This window comes from Chrysochloris asiatica, unplaced genomic scaffold (genome assembly GCF_000296735.1).
Source record: "Chrysochloris asiatica unplaced genomic scaffold, ChrAsi1.0 scaffold00136, whole genome shotgun sequence".
Classification (NCBI taxonomy): domain Eukaryota; kingdom Metazoa; phylum Chordata; class Mammalia; order Afrosoricida; family Chrysochloridae; genus Chrysochloris; species Chrysochloris asiatica.
This window is the reverse complement of record NW_006408654.1, coordinates 2,476,951-2,489,207: the sequence shown is the minus strand read 5'-3', so window position 1 is coordinate 2,489,207 and position 12,257 is coordinate 2,476,951. Positions and strand designations below refer to the sequence as shown.

At 36.8% G+C, this 12,257-nt stretch overlaps 1 protein-coding gene across 3 annotated transcripts in view; it reads left to right on the top strand.

The window, feature by feature from the left end:
• XRN1 (5'-3' exoribonuclease 1) overlaps positions 1-12,257 on the top strand; it is a 223,618-nt gene that overhangs the window by 194,438 nt on the left and 16,923 nt on the right. For 2 of the 3 annotated variants that reach the window (XM_006869856.1, XM_006869854.1), the window contains exons 34-36: positions 6,176-6,237; positions 10,330-10,452; positions 11,093-11,252. In XM_006869856.1, coding sequence (XP_006869918.1) covers positions 6,176-6,237; positions 10,330-10,452; positions 11,093-11,252 — 345 coding nt within the window. The remainder of the gene's footprint in view (positions 1-6,175; positions 6,238-10,329; positions 10,453-11,092; positions 11,253-12,257) is intronic. The other variant, XM_006869855.1, reaches the window with a different exon arrangement.

Sequence of the window (12,257 nt, the reverse complement as noted above, 5' to 3'; positions counted from 1 at the left end):
GGAAACCCTTCTTGGGGTTATTATGAATCAGAACTGACCCAATGGCACTTAACAACAACCCTTCAGTTCTTTACCATTGGTTTTCTTTAGTTGTTTTTGCATATTTAAGTCTTTGTCTACTAAGTCCAATACCTGAGCTTCCTCTGGAACAATTTCTATTCATACCTCCCCCTTTATATTTATGGACTACACAGTCTTGTTTCATTGCATGCCTCATAATTTTTTGTTGAAAACTTGACATTTTAACTAATATAATGTGATAACTCTAAAAATCATATTTTTACCTATCCCCAAGGTTTGTTGTTGCCATCTGCTGTGGTGTTATTTGTTTATTTAGTTACTTCTCCGAATTAATTCTTCAAAGTCTGTATTCTTTGTCATGTATTCTCTCCTTGATTACATATTGACAAATTAATGACAAATTAATGATTAAACAGCTATTTCTTAAAACTTTGCTGATAATAAGTCTGTCATTGTTTTCTGGGACATGCCTTCTATAATCAGGCAGATAGCTGACAACTCTGCTTTAGCATTCACTTACTGCTTATAAAGAGTCTCAAAGTTAGCCAGAGGTTAGAGCAAAGGACCTGCTTAAGTATTTCCTAACTATTAGCACAGCCCTGGGCATGCATATAGCTTCTAGATTTACAAGAATATATTGGAGCTTTTCAAAGTCTCTGATGCTGAAGGATAATGCACTAGATTACAAAGTTGGTTTGAACCACAAGCTCTGCAGTTGGAGCTCACTGGCTGCTCCTCGGAAACAGGGTCATTGTGAGTCAGAATTGACTCTATGGCACTTAAACACAATACCAGGGATGTCTCAGGAGCTCCTGGTGATGAAACAAGTAAGCACTTGACTGCTAACCGAAAGTTTCAATCTATCCTTGGGACAAAGACATGGCGATCTGCTTCTGTAAAGATTACAGTCAAGGAAACTCTCTCTAGGGCAGTTCCACTCTGTCACATAAAGTTGCTGTGAGAAGAAAATCAACTCTACAGCACCTGACAACAACAACAACAAGGATATCTCATTCCACTACTTTTCTTCTTAAGGTTTTTGCTTAGTCTATTTTTAGCCCAACTCAATCCATCATCTCAGACAGCTGTAAAATTAATTATTTCCTGAATTGTATTTTAATATTTCCCCCAGAGAAAAGACTTTTCACTTGCTGAACTCTGAATGAGGTCAAATGCACAGTATTGCTTATGATGTCTTCCAGGAAACGCCCAGACAAGTCAAATGATGACAGTTCTTTGTGAATAACAACTTTGAAAGAGATCCAGCCTTATTATGGTTTCTTTGATGACTTTCATGATACTGGTTTTCTTTGTGAATGGCAGATGTCATTTTTCAAGGCAGTTGTGGATCTGGAAAGTGAAGGAAGAGACTAGGATAAGTTAAAACACTGCAGCACTTACTATTCTTACTGAGATTCTTTTTTCATAAATAAACATTCCTCAGATTTGTGAAACCTAATAATTCACTTCCATTGTTGTTGTTGTTGTTGTTAGATGCCATTGAGTCAATACCGTCTCATAGCAACCCTTTGCACAACAGAACAAAACACTGCCCAATCCTGGGTCAGCCTCACTATTGTTGCCACGCTTGAGCCCATTGATGCTGCCACTTGGCCAATCTATCTCACTGGGGTCTTCCTTTTTTTCTCTGACCCTCCACCTTAGCAAACATAATATCCTTCTCCAGTGACTAGTCCCTTCTTCACTGCCATGGTTCTGAGTAAGTAGATCCTGACAGTATATGCCAGTTTTCTTATTACTTTTATGGGAGAGAAAAATTCTGGAGGTCCTTACAACATTATATTTGTTGATGCTCCCTGACAAACTGCTTGTTGAGGTAAATTTTGCTAAAGTAACTATAAAAATGTTGATGCTAGCCATCTCTTCCACAGCATTCACTATTCAAATGGGTTGGATAATTCATTACAGTGGCTACACAGAACACAGGCACCATACTCACAGTTAGGGGATTTATTAGGGAAGTTGCCAGGTTACAATCAATGGTCAGAAATGATCAGGGCACAGTTGTAGTTAAGACAGCCTTTCCTCAGGCTGGCCTCTTTCTGCCTGGCCAGTGTTACAAAGCAATTTTAGAGCATACCACTCCACCAAAACTTGAAGGCACTTGGCTCTAGCTCTGTGGGTCAGAAAACCTAGCTCCTCCAGTTAAGGGCCTGAAGGCACCTCACTCTGCAAACAAGATAGCTATGTAAAGTCACTCAGCTTTACTTGCTGTGTGGGCTAGAAAATACTTAATTATGCTCATGAGGAACCAGTACTTAGACCAAGAGGCAGTTGTTTGAACAGAACAAGGGGACACGGGATGGTTTAAAATCAATAAAGCTGTGTGCTAGGGTTGTATTCTTGCACCATACTTACTCACTCTATATACTGAGCAAATAATCTGAGAAACTGGATTATATGAAGAATGTGGTGACAAGATTGTAGGAAGACTCATTAACATCCTACCATATACAGATGATACAGCCTTGCTTTCTGAAAGCAAAGAGGACTTAAAATACTTAATGATGAAGATCTGAGATCACAGTCTTCAGTATGGATTGCACCTCAATGTAAAGAAAGCAAAGATCCTCAACGATGGACTAATAAATAACACCTTGATAAATGCAGAAGAGATGTTGTAAAGGCTGATTTTGTTTGGATCCACTATTAACACTCATGGAAACAGCAGTCAAATCAACCAAAGGGCATATTATATTAGGCAAATCTGCTACACAAGACCTCTTTAAAGTGTTCAAGAACAAAGATGTCAGGTTTTAGGACTAAAACTGACGTGACCCAACCCATGATATTTTCAATAGCTTCATGGGTATGTAAAACTTAGACAATGAATAAGAAAGTCTAGAAGAATTGATGCATTTGAGTTAATGCTATTAGGGAAGAGTATTAAAAGTACCGTGGAATTCCAGAAGGACAAACAAATCTGTATTGGAATAAGTACAGCCAGATGCTCCTTAGAATCCAGGGTGGCCAGATTTCATCTCTCATACTTCGGACATTATCAGGAGGGACCAGTCCCTAGAGAATGACATCATGCTTGGTAAAGTGAAGGGTCAGCAAAAAAGAGGCAGACTTTTGTTCTTTTCCAATGCCTTCAGTGTGTACCTTGGACTTCTTCCTTCAGCATTGTTGGTTCTTGATCATGTGCTGCCTTTTGAAATGGTTGAACATCGACCATTTCTTTTGGTACAGTGACTCTATGTATGTCTCCCATCTTCTTTTGATGCTTTCTACATCGTTAAATATTTGCCCAAAGAATCCTTAAATATTGCTATTTGAGGCTTGAATTTTTCCTCAGTCCTTTCAGCTTGAGAAATGCTGAGCATGTTCTTCCCTTTTGGTTTTCTAACTCCAGGTCTTTGCACATTTTTGATAATATTTGACTTTCTTATTGAGCTGCCCTTTGAAATTTTCTGTTCGTTTCTGTACCTCCTCATTTCTTCCATTTGCTTAAGCATGTCTACACTGTAGAGCAAGTTTCAGAGTTTATGACATCCATTTTGGTCTTTCTTTCTTCCCTGTCTTCTTAATGGTTTTTGCTTTCTTCCTGTATGATATTCTTGATATGCCACATGAATGTCTAATGCATCAAATCTGTTCTTGAGTTGATCTCTTGATTCTGGTGGGATATGTTCAAGGTCATATTTTGGCTCTCATGGACTTGTTTACATTTTCCTCAGCTTCAGCTTGAACTTGCATATGAGCAGTTGATGGTCTATCCCACAATCTGCCCCTAGCCTTTGCTGCTGAAATGGAGCTTTTCCACTGTCACTTTCCACAGATGTAGTCACTTTGATTACTGTGTATTCAATTTCATGAAGTCCATGCATATAATTGGAGTCCTGGTGTGGCACTCTGGGTAAATACGCCAGACTGCAAAGCCATTTGAACTGCAAGGTCGGCGGTTCAAGCTCACCAGCTGCTCCTTGGAAACAGGGTTGCTATGAGTCGGAACCAACTCGACGGCACTTAACAACAGCAACAATGTATATAATTATCTTAATGTTGTTTACAGATTCTATCATGCTATCTCTAAGCATCATTTCTATCACTCACGGTATAACTGGGAAAGAGCTGCCTCCTCAAAGCAGACCATGATGGTGCAAATGGAGTAAAGCTTTTGGGACCTTCATTTGCTGATGGGGCATAATTCAAAATGAGGAGAAACAGCTGCAAACATCTATTAATAACTGAAACATGGAATGTACAAAGTATGAATCTAGGAAAGTTGGATGTTGTCAGAAATGAAATGGAATACATAAGGATTGATATCCTAGACATTAGTGCGCTGACATGGATTGATATTGGCCATTTTGAATCAGTCATATTTTCCAACTGTTGTTCCTTTTTCTTTGTTTCCAACCTTTGCATTCCAATCACTAGTGGTTATAAATACATCCTGATTGATGTTTGATCAATTTCAGACTGAAGAAGTTAATAGAATTTTTCAGTTTTATCATCTCTGGCTTTAGTAGTTGGTACATACATTTTATTAATAGTCGTATTACCTGGTCTACCTTGTAGACTCATGGATATTATCCTATCACAGACAGCATCGAAGTTCAAGATAGCTCTCAAAATGTTCTTTTAAGCAATGATTGTGATTTCATTCCTCTTGAATTTGTCCTGCCCAACATAGTAAACCATATGACTGTCAGATTCAAAATGACCAGTATCAACCCATTTCAGCTCATTAATGTCTAGGATATCAGTCTCTATGCATTCCATTTCACTTTTGACAACATCTAATTTTCCTGGGTTCATACTTTGTACCTTCCATGTTCCAGTTATTAAAGGATGTTTGCAGTTGTTTCTCCTCATTTTGAATTATGCCCCATCAGTAAATGAAGATCCCAAAAGCTTTACTCGATTTGCATCATCATGGTCTGCTTTGAGGAGGCAGCTCTTTCCTAGTCATATCTTGAGTGCCTTCCAAACTGAGGGGCTCATCTTCTGGCACTATATCTGAACAATATTCTGGTGCTATTCATCATGTTCCAGTATTCAGTATTTCACTGCTATTCATAAGATTTTAAGTGACTGAACATTCAAAAGTAGTCCAGCTCTCCTTCTTCTGAGTTTGTCTTAGTCTACAAGCTCAGCTGAAATGTGTCCACCATGGGTGACTCTGCTGGTGCTTAAAATACCAGTGGCATAACTTCAAGCATCACAGAAACACACAAGCCACCACAGTGTGACAAACTGACAAACGAGTGGTGGCCAATGATAGAAAGTAGTAACATAAATTGTGTGATTATTTGATCTAGTACTTTCAGTATAATAAAATATTACATAATGATTGCAATCCATACTTTAACAAAAAAATTTGTGAATTGAGTGAAGGTTTACAGGCAAGATCTTCAGCTTTACATTCAACAGATCATACACTTTGTACAAACCATACTTTTCAAATTCACCTATCCAACTGCATGCCCTCATCCCCCACATATTGTGATTTGTTAAATAATATAGATTATCTCCACAGTCACTCTCACAATCATCCTTTATGTTTTTCTACCATCCCCCCACAGTCTTCTTTTTCTTTCTGTCCTGTAGGCCACAGTCATAATTTAATTAACCTAAAGCACACATCTCATTACCTGTTTAAACTATGTCTGTGGTTAATAAGCCATTGAGGTCACTATGAGTCAGAATAGACTTGATGGCACTTGACAACACCACCACCAGTTTAAGTCCATACTCTGGTAACTTGCAGATTATGTTTCTATCCTGCTCTCTTCGTGTTGTGCTCTTTAACCTCAACCTAAACTGCTGTGTGTAGAGATCCATAACCATGTTTCCATGCTTGCTGCTTCCTTGTCTTTTCTCCTAGTGTTCATATTGCCTAAAATAATTAGCTTTCTATTCTGCCCTTTGAAAGCCTTCCATCCTTCAAGGCCTAATTCAGATACCACTTTTCCTTTTACTTCATTTTTACTTCATTGTCTGTGGGGTATCTCTTTTCCACTTCAACTAGGTTTTTAGATTCCTCAAGATCAAGATCAGGTACTGTGTTCTCTTGACATTTTCTGAATTTTAAATTCAGTGCCTTGGTATGGTAAATATGTAGTAAATTTAATTGGTGTGTAAAAAGCTCTTTCATTTACCAAAATTTTTATTATCTTGTCTCTAGTTAAAGAAGAATGTAAGAGTCCTAAAAATGAGTGTCGATCACAAAAAATGTCAAATAAACAGGTAAGCTTTCTTTTTTTTTTTAAAAATTATTATAAAAGTATATAACAACATTTGCCATTTCTATATTTTAGTTGAAATTTCTTAGCATCAAATTTCCAGTAGCCATTCTAAAAAATATAACTAATCATTTTGTGGTGTGTAACTTAAATATGTAACTCTTTTATCCAGATTATAAGATATGTTACATGCAGTTTATTGAATGTAGGATGAAAACCACTTAAATTGAAAATTGAATGGCTTGAGTTCAGGAACTAGAAACATCTGGTTTTAAGTCCTGTTTCTACCTTATAATAATTTTAAGACTGATTTTAAGAAATTCACTTTACTTCTCACAGCCTCAATTGCTTTATCATTTAAATGGAGATAAAATAGTCTCTTCTCACCTGTTGTTGTTGGGTGCCATGGAGTCAAATCTGACTTATAATGATTCCATGTGCCGGAGTAGAACAACCCCACTCATAGGATTTTCTTGACTCTAATCTTTACAAAACAAATCACCAGGTGTTTTTGCTGCAAAGCAACTGGGTGAAGACAGACCACCAACTTTTTGGTTAGGAGCCAAGAGTTTAACTTATGAGCCACCAAGGCTCCTTTATAGGTATATTTAGATAAGTATATGTGTGTGTGTATGTGTGTGTATCTGAAGATAGCATATGAAAATATATGTTTGCATATACCATGAAAGTATATAGAACAACCTAACAAACTTGATAGGGTTAACTAATAATTCTGGGGAGTTAGAATATTGAGGGAGAAGCATAAATCATTTATGTTTCATTGTATATAATCTCTACTGTTTGAATAGGAATATATACAGCAAACCACAAGGTTGGCAGTTCAAACCCACCAGTTGCTCCTTGGAAACCCTCTGATGCGCCTTGGAAACCTCACTATGAGTCAGAACTGACTCTAGAGTACTTAACAACAACATACATAAATTTTATAATCAAAGAATAAATTAGTATCTAATAATATTTATCAACCAGTGTACTTACTTATGTGCACTTTTCTGTGTTCATAGTTTAATACAAAGTTTAAAAATTAAATTAGCATAAATTATTGCCATGTTGGGTGCTGTCAATTTGGTTCTGACTCGTAGTTACCCTGTGTACAACATACCAGAACGCTGCTTGGTCCAGCATCATTCTCACAGTTGTTACCAGGTTTGAGCCCATTGTTGTAGCTACTGTGACAATCCATCTCCTTGAGTGTCTTCCTCTTCTTTCTGACCTTCTACTTTACCAAGCATGAGGTGCTTCTCAAGGAACTGGTCCTTCCTAATAGTATGCATATTCAAAGCAGAGAGGAAGTCTCACCACCCTGACTTCCAAGAAGCATTCTTCTAGGTGTACTTCTTCCAAGACAGATTTGCTTATTCTTTTGGCAGTCGATATATGGTATATCCAATATTCTTCACCAATATTTAAAGGCATCAATTCTTCTCTGGTCTTCATTATTCATTGTTCAACTTTCTCATGAATATGAGGTGATTGATAATACCATAACTTGGGTCAAGTGCACTTTATTTGCAAAGTGACATTTTTGCTCTTTAACACTTTACAGAAGTCTTTTGCAGCGATTTACCTGATGCAATATGTTATTTGATTTCTAGACAGCTGCTTCCATAAGCATTGATTGTGAATCCAAGTCCAATTAAATCCTTGACTTTCTCTTCATTTTTTGTGATGTTATTCATTAATCCAGTAGTGAGAATTTTTGCTTTCTTTATATTGCTTTATAATCTATATTAAGACTATATTCTTTGATCTTCATCAATAAGCACTTTTACAGCAAGCAATATTATATTCTCTCCATATTGCAGGTTGTTAATGAACCTTCCTCCAATCCTGATGCCACATTCTTCATATAGTCCAGCTTCTCTTATTATTTGCTCAGCATACAAATTGAATGAATTTGATGAAAGGATACAATCCTGCCTCACACCTTTCCAGATTTTAAACTGTTCAGTACTGCCTTGTTTTACTAAAACGACTGCCTCTTGGTCTAGATACATCTTTACAATTAAGTGTTCTAGAGGATGCATTCTTCACCATGTTGTCCATAGTTTGTTTTGATCCACACAGTTGAATGCCTTTGCATAGTTGATAAAGAAAATGTAAACTTCTTTCTGGTGTTCCCTGCGTTCAGACAAGATCCATGTGACATCAACGAAAATATCTCTTGTTCACATCCTCTTCTGACTCCAGCTTGAATTTGGGGCAACTCTCTGTCATACCACTGCAGCTGTTTTTCAGTTTTCTTTGGCAAAATTTTACTTACGTGTGATTTTAATGATATTGCTAGATAATTTTCACATTCTATAGGGTCACCTTTCTTTGGAATGATCACAAACGTGGATTTATTCTGGCCAGTTGGCCAAGTAGCTGTTCTCCAAATTTCTTGTCATATACTAGTAAGTGCTTCCAGGGCTGCATCAGTTTGTTGAAATATTTTGATTTGTATTCTTTCAATTCCTGAAGCCTTGTTTTTCTCTAATGCCTTCAGTACCATCAGTACTTGATCATATGCTACCTCCTAAAGTAGTAATGTCAATCACTTCTTGGTATAGCAATTCTGTATTCTTCCTATCTTCTTTTGATGCTTCCTGCATCATTTAATATTTTGTCCATAGAATCCTTCAGTAATGCAACTCTTCAGTTCTTTCAGCTTACGAAATGCTGAGTGTATTCTTGCCTTTTGATTTTGTAACTTCAGGCCTTCGCATATTTCATTATAATACTTTACTTTGTCTCCTTGGGCAGCCTTTTGAAATGTCTGTTCAACTCTTTAATCGTTTATTTTAGTTGCTTTAGCTTGTATACATTCAGGAGAAAGTTGCAGAGTCTCCTGTGGCGTCCATTTGGGTCTTTTCTTTCTTTCCTGGTTTTTTAATGACATTTTGCTTTTTTCATATATAATGTCCTTGATGTCCTGCTGCAACCCTTCTTGTCTTCAGTGGGTGAAATCAATTTTCGAGATGATCTCTGAATTCAGGTGGAATATAATTACGGTCCTGCTTTAGCTCTGGTGAGCTAGTTTTTATTTTCTTCATCTTTAACTTGAACTTTCATATATGATCAATTGATTGTCTTTTCTGCAGTTGGCCCCAAGTAAATAGAACCCAGTAATTTTAGACACCAGTGAATGGTGTTGAAATTACATGACGTTTAAGGCCTCTAGAAACTTGTATACTGTAATTTCCTTCCCTTGTAGAGAAAGAATTTATAAACTTTTTGTGCCCTGGACTTTTTTTACAGTCTACTGAAGCCTGAAAATCTTTCTCAGAATAAAATATCTAAATTTGAAAGAAAACTGATTATGTTGAAGTATAACCAGAACCACTGCTACCGCTAATACTGTTGTGGTTTAGTGCCTACATACGTAATTGGAAGAAATTGCTAAATTTCATTTCAAGATTATTGAAGTTAAAGGTGCAATTTTTCTCCATGAAAATTTACAGGCTCCCCTTTTTTTTATTCCTTATGATATAAAAAGGGAAATAGTAATTTTAAAAATTGGCAGAAATTTTTTAAAAACACTGTTAAGTAGTAATTATAAATTTTGTTTATCCAAAAGGAAAAGAAAAAGCTTATTCTTAACTTTTTTATAGACGTTTGAAGGGTCTGCCAAATGTAGCATTAAACTCCTGAAGAGAAATGAAAGTCCAGAAGTAGCAGAAACCCAAAAGATTGTGACTGGTTATCCAAATCCTATGGATAAGGTAAAAGACCACTTATTCCATTTATTTTCCCAAACTCTCAACACTTCAGAGGGTAGTGCAGTGACTCCATGTGGTAAGCACTGAACTGAGAACCCTTGTATAGGGTTTCCAAGGAGCAACTAGTGGGTCCATGGTTCTAGCCCACCAGCCACTCCACGGATGAGAGAGATAAGACTTTCTGCTCCCGCAGATTTAAAGCCTCAGAAACTCTTTGCAAAGTTTCTATTAGTTGGAACCGACTCAATGGCACTTAACAATAACAATACTTTAGAAGATTATTGGGTCAAAATAAATGACTATTTTATACATAAAACTATTATACTTTTATCTTTGTACTTTCATGTTCATGCAAAAAATGTTTCTCCTTTTAGCCTAGTCCTGGAATCGAGAACTTTTTAGCATCCTTGAATATCTCCAAAGAAAATGAAGTACAGTCATCTCATCACAAAGAGCCTGCAAGTGAAGAACATTTGTCACCACAGTCTTTTGCTATGGTTCGTATCATGTAGGAACGTCTGTTGTATGGTAGTTTTGCAGCTGATGGTTATGCATAAGTATCCCATGCAATTCTTAAACTCTTTTCCTTACATGAAGTTCTGTGTTGCATGCTTATTAACCTGTGAAGAAAACCAGGCTGCCCCAGGCACTTTAGCCATCTTTTTCTTTAGACCATAGCTCCTCTGCTTTTCAAACATTGCTATTAGGTCATTGGGTCACAAGTTGAGAAGGTTAAGCATATTTTCTGTACCATGAAATGTGAATATTTTCTTTTTTCAACTCTTGGCTATTGGTCTACCTCCTTGAATGTAGTGAACATATTAATTTTTAACAATGAATTACTTCAAAAGAAGGGTTGTTGTTGTTGTTGTTGTTACGTGCCGTGGAGTTGGTTCCGACTCATAGCGACCCTGTACAGGGTTTCCCAGGCTGTAAATCTTTATGGGAGCAGAAAGCCTCATCTTTGTCCCACGGAACAGCTGGTAGTTTCGAACTGCTGACTTTGCGGTTCACAGCCCGATTCGTAACCACTACACTGCCAGAGCTCCTTTCAAAAGAAGGGTAAATAGTTTTATAAATCTAATTTAACTTTTCCTTCTCCTGCCACCGTCTCCATCTCAATCATTCTCCAAAAAGAAGGGAACACGGATGCTTAAAGAAATACTGAAAATTGATGGCTCTGACTCTGTGAACTCTAACAGTGAAGTGAACACATTTGGTAATGAAGCCGCTGTTTCTTCTAATAGAAGAGATGAATATGGACCTTCTTCACAGCCTAAGCAAAACAAGAAATTAGGTAAGTGAACTCAGTACTATTACTCTTTGTGATGGGCTTTTAAAAATAAAGCTCCTTTTACTTTTTAAAAGAATATTATTTTCATACTTATGTCAATTATCTGATAATTTAAATATGTAACCAACAGAGCCATAGTCCATAAATATCTTCTTTTGATTGTTTAAATCATATTATTACAATTGCTCATTCTTTAGATGCTCAAAGCTGGTTTTCAAACCTGGAAATGTTTTCACATTCTAGTTCTCAGTAGTTTAAAGTGACTATATATCTTGAATACATTAACTTTTTTGAAATTCACTTTTCCTGTTTTAGAATTGTAAATAATAACATTGGAAATAACTATTTTGACCATTAAATAATATGTATAAAGCAGTTCTTTTTTTTTTAGTATGGTGCTATAGGATAAGTATTGGACTGCTAATGACATGGTTGGTGGTTTGAACCCACCAGTCACTCCTTGGAAACCCTATACAAGGTCGCTATGAATTGGAAATAACTTGATGGCACTTAATAATACAATAAAACCATCAGCACTGTACCTGGCACCTGGTTGTCAAACTGATTTTCAACTCGTAGTAACTCCTAGTAACAGAGTAGAACTTTCTAGGTTTTCTATATAGGAATCACTGTGGTGGGTTCAGACTGCCAACCTTTCAGTTGGTAGATGAACACTTAACACTTGCACCACCAGGTACCATTTGGCCACATAGTTGTTGTTAAGTGCTGTTAAGGTGGTTCCAACTGTAACCACCCTGTGTAGGATTTCTGAGGAGTGGCTGGGTTTGAATAGCGGATCTTGTGGTTAGCAGTGCAGTGTTTATCCTACAGCACCACACCAGGATTTCAAAGTAATAGGTGCCAGTAATTGATATCAGTATCATGTTAAAATAACCAATATGAAGGCTATAAATAATTAATGGAAGCCAACGTTGAAAAATGGGTAATTATTCATGAAGGATGTAGCACAACTTCTGGAATATTGTTGTTGTTGTTGAGTGCCGTGGA